Genomic DNA, 11,552 nt, shown 5'->3' with positions numbered 1-11,552 from the left:
TAAAATTTATTCAAAACTACAGTAGTGAGAGAGACCACCAAAATTTATGATCTTCAACAAATTTGAATCAATAGTAAAAACATTTTATCCCAACACTAATAACTAAACAAGAAACCATTATCAGAACATGCAGTGAAATAATTCTCATCTCCACAATCACCAACAACAAAAATTTCATACAAAGAGCTTTGCATTTACAAATTAAACATTGCTGATTCGGAGAACTGCATTTGGCACACAGCAAGTCATCACAAAAGTAGCAATAGCGACTCATGCAATAAGACAGAGGAGTGAATACAATATCATAGCCAAGATAATATTATTCCAAACAAAGAAACCAGGAATTGATTCAGCCCCCAGCGTCAACACCTCTGAAAGCACTGATTATTTGTTCATTATATCAAATTACATTAATAAACACATCATACTCCACAAATAATTCAACATAAAATTTCCATAGATTCCATGCCTGCAACCAACGCATCAAATCTGAAACCACTCATTGAATTATGGCTTATTTTTTGCTTCCACCTGCATTATTGCCTCCTGCATCCTGTCCTGCTTTCTTTGCAGCCTTCTCCTGCAGCGCCTTCGCATCTCTGCCCATGAAGAAATACAATGATTTCACGCAGAAATAAAAAGTTAAGAACAAATCATTTAAAATCTAAAACAAAAACCTAGATATAAATTGCAAAGTATTGTGATAAATCAAATCAACAACCCAACCTTTCTCTGCGCTGTTCAGGGGTCAACCCATCCCCTTTCTGCTTGCCTTTAGCACCGGTTCTAGACTGAGCCCTTTCACGATCACGATCCCTCTGATTACCGCGTGCGCCTCAATGTTAAGTGTAAACAATAACACACACAAAACTCACAAACCAGGCTTCAAAAACCAATCCGAAGATACCCATTTGAATAGTTGCAAAGGAAACACATTAAAAATTATACAAATACGTAAAATTACGAGAAAAACTGTTCCTTCCCAAGGATCCAAACTGAATGAAACTATTAATTCCACAAAACCTAAACGATCAACATCAAAAATGGGTTTGGGAGCGTGAAATGAGCTTTATTTTTTCCTCGGATTTCCTAACTAAAAGTCAACCCCATCGCTAAATCAACAAGAATTCGGAAAAAATTAGCAGTAAATTTTGAAGATAAGAAAGGATATGAGTCATTATCGCAGATCGATTGTTCGAGAACGAAACGAGCTCGGAGACGAGGGGAAACCCTAAATATGGAAATCGGGAAACAATAAATAGAATTAACGAATTAGAAGAAAAAAGGAACGGAGAGAGAGGCGAAAAGGAAAAACTGAGAAGGAAAATGTACCTGATGGAGAGAGAAAGCAGAAAGATGCAAAAGTATGAAAATGTTGAAAAGAGAAGGAAGAAAAGAAGAAAGGAAGGGTTGGAGAGAATATAGGTTGACTAATAAAATATTACTTCCTCCAACTAGGATGTTCAGATCCCAACACATGTTTATTTTATATTTGGTACATACTATTTATACAATTTTCTAATTAAACTATTTTATTATTTAAAAAAAAAAATATATATATATATATATATATTATTTTATACAAAATTTTATATTTTTTAATACCAGAAAACAAGTAACTAAGATGAATAAACTAATATTTGATTAAAAACACAAATTTTGAATTCTCAATCAACAAAAAGTTTAACGGATACTCAATTAAAAATATTCACATTTATAAGAATTGAAAATTATTACCTCTTACTTATATTATAATTAACTAACTTCATTATTGAGTATTTCTAAATGTATAAATTGTACACTACATGAGATATATCATTTTGTAACTTCTTTTTATAATGATATCTTTTAATTAGATAATTTTTACGTTTAATAAATAAAAACTAATTAAATAACTTTTTTTAAAAATAATTTAATAATTTATTTTTTTAAATAATGATTATATAATATTTTTAATATTACTCTTACAAAATTATATATATATATATATTAAATTGTTTTATTTTTTTAGTTAATTATTTATAAAATAATAAAATTGTAAAACCAAATTCAAACAATATTGCATAAGTACATTTAGTCAAATTTTTAGAAAATATATATAGAATAACAAAAATAAATATTGGTATGTTATTATCTTGTCCCAGTAGTAAGTAAAGTTTACTCAAAAAATTCTTTTTGTTTTTTAATTCAGTATGCTAACCATTTTGTATCCTATTTTTTTTTATCATTGTTATTGTTATATTATTGTTCTTGTTTTTTTCTAAATAGAAAGAATCAATATTATCCTTGTATCAAAATTAAATTAATGACATTAGCAAACATAACGTATTTATATTTTCACAACAGTGTTAAATTGCTATTAAGGATTAAAAATAGTGATAATAACTATAATAATTTAGTACTTTTGAAAAAGATAAACTTAAGATATTACAAATAATGGTGGTTTTTAAAACCACCGATATGAAATACATTATTTAGATTAAAACATATTATTTGATGTTATATTATCTTTATTTTAAGGATTTGTTTCTTCTTTAACATGGCATGAAAGTTTTATTAAATAAAGATTCCTAAGATGAAAAAAAGTCATTGAACCTATAAATGGGATCACTTCCTTAAATTGCAAAGGAGAATTTTATGAGAAAACTATAAATATGATTTGACAGTGAATAAATATTGAGATGTTTGGTAGACATAAACAAGAGAAATTGAAGCATATGATAATTTTATGTTCTTATGTTGATTTTTTTCCATGGTGTTCTTTGTGTTCTCTCTTAACAAAATAGATGGATTTGTTTTCAACATTATATCTAACAGTGTGTTTTTTTAAGTCATTCATGACTTTTATTTACTTATTTACTTATTCTTTTCTAATTTATTTTTGTCAAAAATAAAAAAAAAAATTGTCATAACTATATTTTTGAGCTTGTAATAGAGAAGAAAAGGGAAAAAAAACATTTTCTTCCAATTTGAAAAGAGAAAAAAAATATTTCTGTACTGTATCAATTTCAATTGCATCCGATTTGTCATTAAAATAACAAAAATGTCATGAAATAACGAAAATGATTTTATATAAAAGGAGAGTGTAGAAAAAAAAATATACTTTAGGATTTTAGAACTCCTTTTTTGAAATATATTTTTGGATTTGAATTTCCAAAACACATATCTAAATTTTGGAAATTCTCTTTCGAAATATATTTTCAGATTTTGTGTACTATTTTCAATTTTAGAATGTATTTTTTGTATTTTTGAATTTTCTTTTCTGAAATGAAATTTGATTTTTGAATTGTATTTTTTATTTCGAAATTTCAAATTCAAAATAGAGAGTAATTTTTAGAAAATTTAGAAGATAATAAAGTGTAATTTAAAGTGATGCCGGTGTAGGAATGGAACCTGAACATTAGAGCTGAATTAGGCCTATATATCTTCCTAAGCTATCATGATGGGCTCTCATCTTTTTTTTTCTTTACAAAGTTACTCAAAACAGTTTGACAGTAAAAAAATGTATAATTTCTAAATACGAATAAATATTTAATAAATTAAATATTTTAAATATTTATTGTTTCAAATTTTAAGGACTTGAAATATTTCAAATATTTAATTATATTTAATCAATATGTTATTTTAAAAGTTAAACTATTTTGATAAATTACGTAAAAAAATAGAGAAGTTAGTAAAAATCCCAATAATTAGTTGATATGCATAGAAGTAACTCTTGTGGCATATACTCTTTAGGTAGTAGGTACAAAATTAATTTAGTCTTTTTCAAAATTAATTTTAAAATATTTTTACTGGGAATAATTGGTTAGCCTTCTTATTTTGCTATGTAATTTAGGATTTGTTGAGTGCACTAACTTCTACTAGTTGAATTTTTTATCTAATGATTTTTTTAGTGTTTTAACTATTAATTTAAATATTTATAAAAGGTGTTACAATTCTTTTTTCCTTTTGAAAATTTCGTCACCTGAATTCACTAGCACTAGATAATAAGTGGTTATGCATCTTTTATAGGCTAACTTATCACTCCATAACAATTATTGTGTTATTCATGTTAATTTCCAACTTACTCTATTTTCCAATATAAGGTTATGAGGTTTGTTCCCAAAAACTTAACTAAATTCATTTATGCAAAATTACTCACAATTGTAATTTTAAATATGTTCAAATTTACTATATTACAATTGTATCTTAACAAAATTCTAATTCATTCTCCTTCAAAATGGTTTCTAATGCCATTCAAACTATATCATATTACTATTACAAATTAAATCACTACCTATATTTCAATCACTTATGTTAACATTTTTTTTCTATTCCACCTACTAGATTCTGCTTTACCCAAAATTCTTAAAGCTATTCAAACCTATAAACTTTAAATCACCACACCATCTTTTAGAATGCACATATACATGTTAAACCTGCAAGCTAAAATAGTAATTTGTCTAATAATGAGTGGAGCATGAAATTTCAAATCTTAGTAGTTAGAACATCAATCATACTACAAATAAAAACCATAGAAAATTGTTTCAACCTTTCAATCACTCTAACACATCAATATTCTATATAATTACATGCTTAATAATAAAAACATCTTTAAACTACTTTTTTTATTGACTTATTTTCCCATCTAATAGTTTTTTTTCCTTAATGACATTCTTGGATTTGTTGTATCTCATACCAATACCACTAGCTTCAAATTAATGGTACTTCACAATTGTAGCTCACATCCAAGTCACAAACTCTTATATTAAATATTCAACTCTAGTTTCCACTACAACTTTGAACTTTCTTCTGCATTCATTTTTATCTTCTTAAGTTCCTTAAATATTCCTCCCTCACTACCACCTTCCATATCTTTTACCAATTGTCCTTCTTCACACCTTGCTTCAATCTTTAAAATCTTTACATATTTCTCTAACAAATTTTTTAACATTTTAAACCTTTTAGAGTGTTATAAAAAGTGTGGAATATATCTTGTGCTACATTTGTGGACCGTTATAACATTTGGCTTAAAGTATCTCATTTAGTAGTCGGATTATAATATTTATCCTCTTTGTGGTTAGTTATTATCGTTATAGTTATCATTATCGTTATCATTATCATTAGTATCATTAACATTATCGTTACCGTTAACGTTGTTGTTATCGTTACTGTTACTATTGTTACTATTATAATTACCCTTATCGCTACCGTTATCATTTTATTATTATTATTATTATTTTATTATTAATATTATGTTAGTTAGTTAAGACATTTTGTTGTTTTATTGATTTTACTAATCTACCAACCCCTCCACCTGCCACCTAACACAACACCCAACCCCATGTGTCTCACAATCCACATCTATAGTTATCTATGCCGCATCAACAACAACACTTGACGTCGTTGGGGAAAGTTAACAGAAAGGACCAATTTGAGTACGTTTTAAAAAACAAAGGGACCAACTTGAATTTTTAAAATCACTGTATTAAATTGAATATGACCCCAAATGCAGGGATCGAAAAGGAAATTATAAAGTTTTATTAATAATAAAAAATATTTTATACATCAATAATTTTTTAGTCTATAAAATCGTTTATACTTTAATCAGTTCAACCTGTTTTGGCCGAACTTGATGAAAACTATCCAATCTCAAAATATTTGACTAAAAAGATAGATGAAGATCAAGCCTTAATGAAGAGATTGTAAAGTATTTTTCTTATTCTTAGTCTTGTAAAAATTGTATAGAGTAGTTAGAAAGTTTTGGACCTTGTATTTTGGGCCAAAGAGAAGGGTATAAATAGAAAAGAAAGTAGAGTGTAAAATAGTAAAATAGGGGTGTAGAGAGAAATGTATGCAAAGAAGGCATGAGGCTCCACATGTCCCTCAATGGAGAGGATTTTACTTCAATGAAGGCATGCCATTTGTCACTCTCCCAATGGAGAAGATTTGCACCAATAAGGCGGTGACACTTGTCACACTCTCATTTGAGAGGTTTTGAGATACTTTCTTTTATAAATCCTAAATCTTATAAATAGGAGTCTCTTGTACATGACTTTTAACTTTGATTGAGTAATAAAATGGTGTCCAATTTGAGACACTTTTACTTGTTCAAAGTTCTCTATAGAGTTGTCTTCTTGCTAGACAATTTTTTAGACTCTCACTTAGATTCACCGACACAATTTTTATTTTTTTTCAAATTTCTACAATTCTTCATGCTTCCGCAATATTGTTCATCATTTGTAGAAGATATTCAAATTAAAACAATGAAGAAGAAGATTTACAAATGAAGATGAAAGCTAGAATTGTATCACCTGTCGTTGGCTTGTCAAGGTTGTGCGTGTTGGAAATAGTAATTCGTCCCTTCATGGCGGGTCGACGAATTGGCCTAACACTTTTCAATTTTTTATATTTTTTTATATATTTTTTTTGTTTTAGATATTTTTACTTGATTATAATAATTAATATCTAACAAAATAAAATAAATATTAACAATATTTCAATGAATCAAATGTTGTATAAAAAAATTAATGTAAATAAACTTCTATATAAAATATTGATCACCACCAAATTTCATTCTTAAAGCATGAGATCCTCTTTAAAAGTGCCAAAAATAAGAAAAGGCGGACGCATTTGGTCCGACCCGTTTTGTCATCCCTACAATATAATAACTAATTATTTTTTATTTCTAAAATTATTTTTTTAATGATTTTCTTGTAGTGATTATAGTGTTAATTACATTGTTACTAGCTTAAACATAGTGTCGTCATCTAACTATCAAAAATTTGAAAATTTTTGTCTCTTGTAATGTATAACTTACTCTTCCATTTAAGCATGTGATCTTAGTGTAATATTTGGTAATCATTACATTCATTTCTTATAGTGTTCATAAAAAAATAATTAACAGATATATCATCATTTCTAATAAAGTGCTTTATATGCATTTTTATGTATGAACTTCTTGATCTAATTCCAATAAATTGGTATCTAGTATCCATTAGTGGTTGATCCTTAATCAACACCATTCCATTTTAATATTTTTTATCATGAAGAAAATCTTCAAGAACATTGATAAGTTTACAAAAAGTGAAATTTCAACCTCTAAAGGATTAAGAAGTATGTATTGTTGAAATTTATATCCTAATGTGGAGATATATGTTATGGGTGATCCGATAACGGCCCGATAGCGGGTGGCCTGATAAACCCAACAAATACTCGCTAGGATAGGCTTGAAATGACTCTGATACCATGTTAAGAAGTGGACTTTAAGCCTAACTCAATTCCATAAAATCGGCTCGATGAAGTGAGGTTTGCACCCACTTATATACTATGAAAGGCTCTAATCTCTTGTCGATGTGGGATCTCCAACAATCATCTCTCTCAAATCAATTTCTTTATGAGACAGTGAATGAAGAAACAACTTCTAAGTTGTGGTTAAAGCTGAAAAAAAAATTTATGAAAAAGTTTTTATGTAGTAAGTTTTTTCTCGTGAAATGCTTGTTTGAACTTCACTTGAAGGATTATTCATCTCTAAAGGAACATTTTAATGAGATGAATTCAATTTTATTGGAATTGAAAGACATAAATGTAAAAATGAAAAATAAAAAACTGGTGGTGATTCTTATAGTCAGTCTTCCTCCTTCATTTGAGACTTTTATTTATTCTAATGTTGGTAAAGATTACAACTCTTCACAAGGGTAAAGTCTTTCCTCTATGACCATGAGATTTAGTACAAGGCAAATGGTTAAATTGACAAGGTTGGATCATTTAGATCGATAACATCTAATATTGTAGAGAGGAAAAGACACAAGAAGAAAGGTAGGATCAAAATTAATCTTAGGGACATCTACAATTACTATGAAGAACCAAGTCATTAGAAGAAAAATTCCCTTGAGACAAGAAGCAAATATTGTGTAGTTACTATGAGTCGAAATGATTCAACATCTGATGAAGATCATCTATTGCTTGCGATATGGGATAACCTGGATTTTTTTTGCTACACAATTTTTTATTCTCTCTCAATTATTTGACTCATTCACTTTTAATCAAATTAACTCAAATCCCTAAGGTACTTTCTTTCTCATCACAATCTTAATTACACATTGTTTTTCTTTGTACAATTTTTTTTTCAAATGATGTATTGCATTTTAGGAAGTAGATCTTATCAAATTAAATCATTTTTAAGATACATATTTGATCATTTATTTTTCTTTTTAATATTTTATTATTTATTTTTTGTCATGTAATTTTGAGTATTCAATCATGTAAATATTTAATTTGTTAGGTAATCTAAAAAACTTATTCTCTCCCATAGAGGTCTAAAACATCCTTTTCAGACTCCAATATGAAGTCTGAACCATGCATATCAAAACAATGATGAATAAAGCTTTACACTACATGACACAAATTACATGTGAAAAATATTCACACATATTACTTGTTGGCTTCCCTAAGTGCATCACCTTATCAATCTATGCCTTAACAAACTTATTTGTGCAAAATTAACCATACAACATTCACATATTAAACAAATATAGGAAAACAAAAAAATTCAAACGCAACAAAACAATGTTCAAAGCCTTCTACATCATCACAATCCATAACAGTTTTCTAAATATTGATCCCAAATTTTTTAGATAGATTAACAGTTTACACTTTGCTTTCACATCAACATAAGAGATTTGAGGCTTTTGGAAATATGATCTTTATTGTATTCATTAAAGAAATATCTCTATTATTAATTATGACAAGAGAGATAATCAACTCTCAAAAGAAAAATTTTAAGTTTTTCAAGAGCCCACATTAACTTCTTTTCATGTTCAGATGCAAATAAAACAAATGCAACAAAGAAGGTAATCTAGTGGAGATTACACCAACAATCTCAAATAAGGACATCCTATAGTTGTTAGTTTTGCATGTACTATTCATCAAATACTATGTTAAAAGAATTCAATAATTTCATCGCATCAAGGTGTGAGCAAGATATATCTACCACCACATATTTGTACTCTCATTGAACCTACACATATACATGTCTTTCAAGTGACACTATTAGTTATTGTATTTTGATTCTATGGCTTTGATTTGTTTTATAATTGATGACTTTTACGGCATGTGCAACGCGTTTGTCAGAAGTAATAATTGTCCCTAAGAACGGATATCGACCCCACAAGGAACAACAATGAATTATCGAGTACAATATTCTCTAAATATAACAATAAAACAATAAAAAGAGTTTAGAGTTTTGAGTTGGTTATGTTGGCACTGATCAATAAGAAAACAAACCAAGAATTAGTTACTTCAATTGGAAAAATAGGGATTAAGTTTCATCTCTCTCACTCTCATGTATTTTGATTAGTATGTTAAATATTTCCTAAATATCTATCTCTCGCATACTTATAAAAACAACTTAGAATAATCACACTCAGACGTTAATGGCAATTAACATTTCAAGTCTATCTCTAACACTCAAATATGTTAAGTATTGTTGTTTAGGTCTGAACCCTAAAAATACCTCTCAGTCAAATTTAAGATTCTCAATTTGTCACGAAAATTAAAAGTAAAACAACAATACCAATAATCAATAAAGAACTGAATATTAATATATAAGATATCACCTCAATACATAAGAGTTTGAGCAGATTACTCCCAGTTCCAAAGGGTAGAATTAATCACGCATACTTCTAGCACCTTCCATTCTCCCAATTGGGTTACAATTCACTTTATGGTGTTTTCCTCTTAATCTGACACACTAGGTTTGAACCTCTAGCCCCTATTTATCCTAGTTTTCTAGGGTTAGGTCGCTTCTTGTGCCGTGTTAATGGGCTAAGGGATAAAACATAAAAAAATGTCCAATATTTCTTTGCATCTTTTTCCATTCTGAAACCTTCCAGCTTTCTCTTTTTAACTCAATTTTTTCTCCTTTACTCCAAATCTTCAATCCTCCCTACAAATTTGCAATTAACACCAAATTTGGAATAAAATGCTCTTATTCAAATAAAGCTCATAAAATATATGAAAAGGTATAAATTCATAAATTAGAAATTATTTTATATGTAAATTAGCAATAAATCTTCATAAGTGTCTATATTTTAATATGAAATATTACTAAAATTAGACACTTATAATAATATGTATACCTTACCATATACACGTGTTTTATGGTTGTCACATTTTTCATTATGCTTTTTCAATGTTAACACAATATTTCTAAGTTTGACCAAACTCTTTGTCATATAAAAAAACATTAACTTCTTGTTATGTGTTAATCTACCAACATATGAATGACCTAGCAATGTATTTGTTAAGTTGTGATTATGAGAGGAACAAACTAATTTCACAATTCATCATTCACCATCTTTCACCGTTTTCTCTTGTAACCTAAAATGACACAAATTTTTCCTACTTCCACTAATAGTTGTTTCTAATTCCTACTTGTCAATACATATGTCTTCCTTCCTAAAACACATTTATTATATTTAACTTTAATATGACAATCATAAATCAAAGATTAAAAACAACACATCTTGTCCATTGTGACAAGTCATCCTAAATAACAAAAACATTAACAACACAATACAACATTATATACGTTGATAAATTCATCATATGAAAATAATCATATATATTATTTATCTTTTAAAAAACCAAATTAAAATATGTATTTTGAATTACATTCCTACATACATTATTTACTTTTCACAATATCTAATATTTCACATTTTGAATTAAGTATTCCAGAAAGCAAATAATATAGCCAAATTTAGAGTACATAATGGAAAATCTACAAATCATATCATATATTCTGAATTAGGTGTTTTAAAATAGTGTAATATATATTATATGTTCTAAATATTTTTTTTTAAAAGAATAAGTCATCCAGAAAAATGACCTTACTGTTCCGGAATGGTTTATTTGAAAGTCAAAATTCATATTCCAAATAATCCAATCGAGAATGCTTATGTTTTTATACATATATTCCATGTTGTGTGTTTCAAAAGTTCATTTCTGGATTGGATGAGTCAAAAACTTGTTAACAAGAAAAAAAAACTTTGTTTATGTTACTCAACCTTTTGCACCTATCAAAAGTTAACCAACTTTAAATTATCACGAAAACTCCTAAAATCCTTAAACTTGTAGCAATAAAGTAAAAACTTACAATAGACTAAAGAAATAAAACGATAGCAAGAAAAGTTACATATGAAGGGCACACCACTGAAATATAGAGCAGAATGATAATTTTAAAAATTATGGAAGTATAGGAAGCAAAAACCCAGCAGCAATGTACATTATGGCAACCCATTCGAAGTCACTCTAATTTGGTCCATCTGGCTGTTTAGACCTTACCCTCTTGACGACAAGCAACCCATAATCTATTGTTTAACATAAATAGGGACTAATGCCAATGGATATACGTATTTAACAATTTCCAATTTAAAAGAAGGCTTTTCCTTTTCAATCCCTGAAGAAGCCGGGGTTACACCTGCCATTGTCGTAATGCAGTTACTTGCTTTTATGACTCAGAACCTGTTTCCCGGAAGCTACCATATTTATACAATTCGTTTGAAGATAAC

The 11,552-nt window shown here is 28.0% G+C and overlaps 1 protein-coding gene across 1 annotated transcript; it reads right to left on the bottom strand.

Annotated features, from left to right (window-relative positions):
• Positions 1-278: 278 nt before the first annotated feature.
• Positions 279-1,473, bottom strand: LOC137824052 (uncharacterized). Its single transcript, XM_068629482.1, has 4 exons — positions 1,333-1,473; positions 1,173-1,231; positions 727-830; positions 279-599 (listed from the first exon to the last, which is right to left on the bottom strand). The coding sequence occupies exons 2-4, from the start codon at positions 1,176-1,178 to the stop codon at positions 515-517; spliced, it is 195 nt and encodes a 64-aa protein (XP_068485583.1). The 5' UTR covers positions 1,179-1,231; positions 1,333-1,473; the 3' UTR covers positions 279-514.
• Between the last annotated feature and the right edge of the window lie 10,079 nt (positions 1,474-11,552).

The sequence above is a fragment of the Phaseolus vulgaris genome, chromosome 8 (genome assembly GCF_000499845.2).
Source record: "Phaseolus vulgaris cultivar G19833 chromosome 8, P. vulgaris v2.0, whole genome shotgun sequence".
Taxonomy (NCBI): Eukaryota; Viridiplantae; Streptophyta; class Magnoliopsida; order Fabales; family Fabaceae; genus Phaseolus; species Phaseolus vulgaris.
Note: the sequence above shows the minus strand (reverse complement) of the source record. Positions and strands in the feature narration are given on the sequence as shown.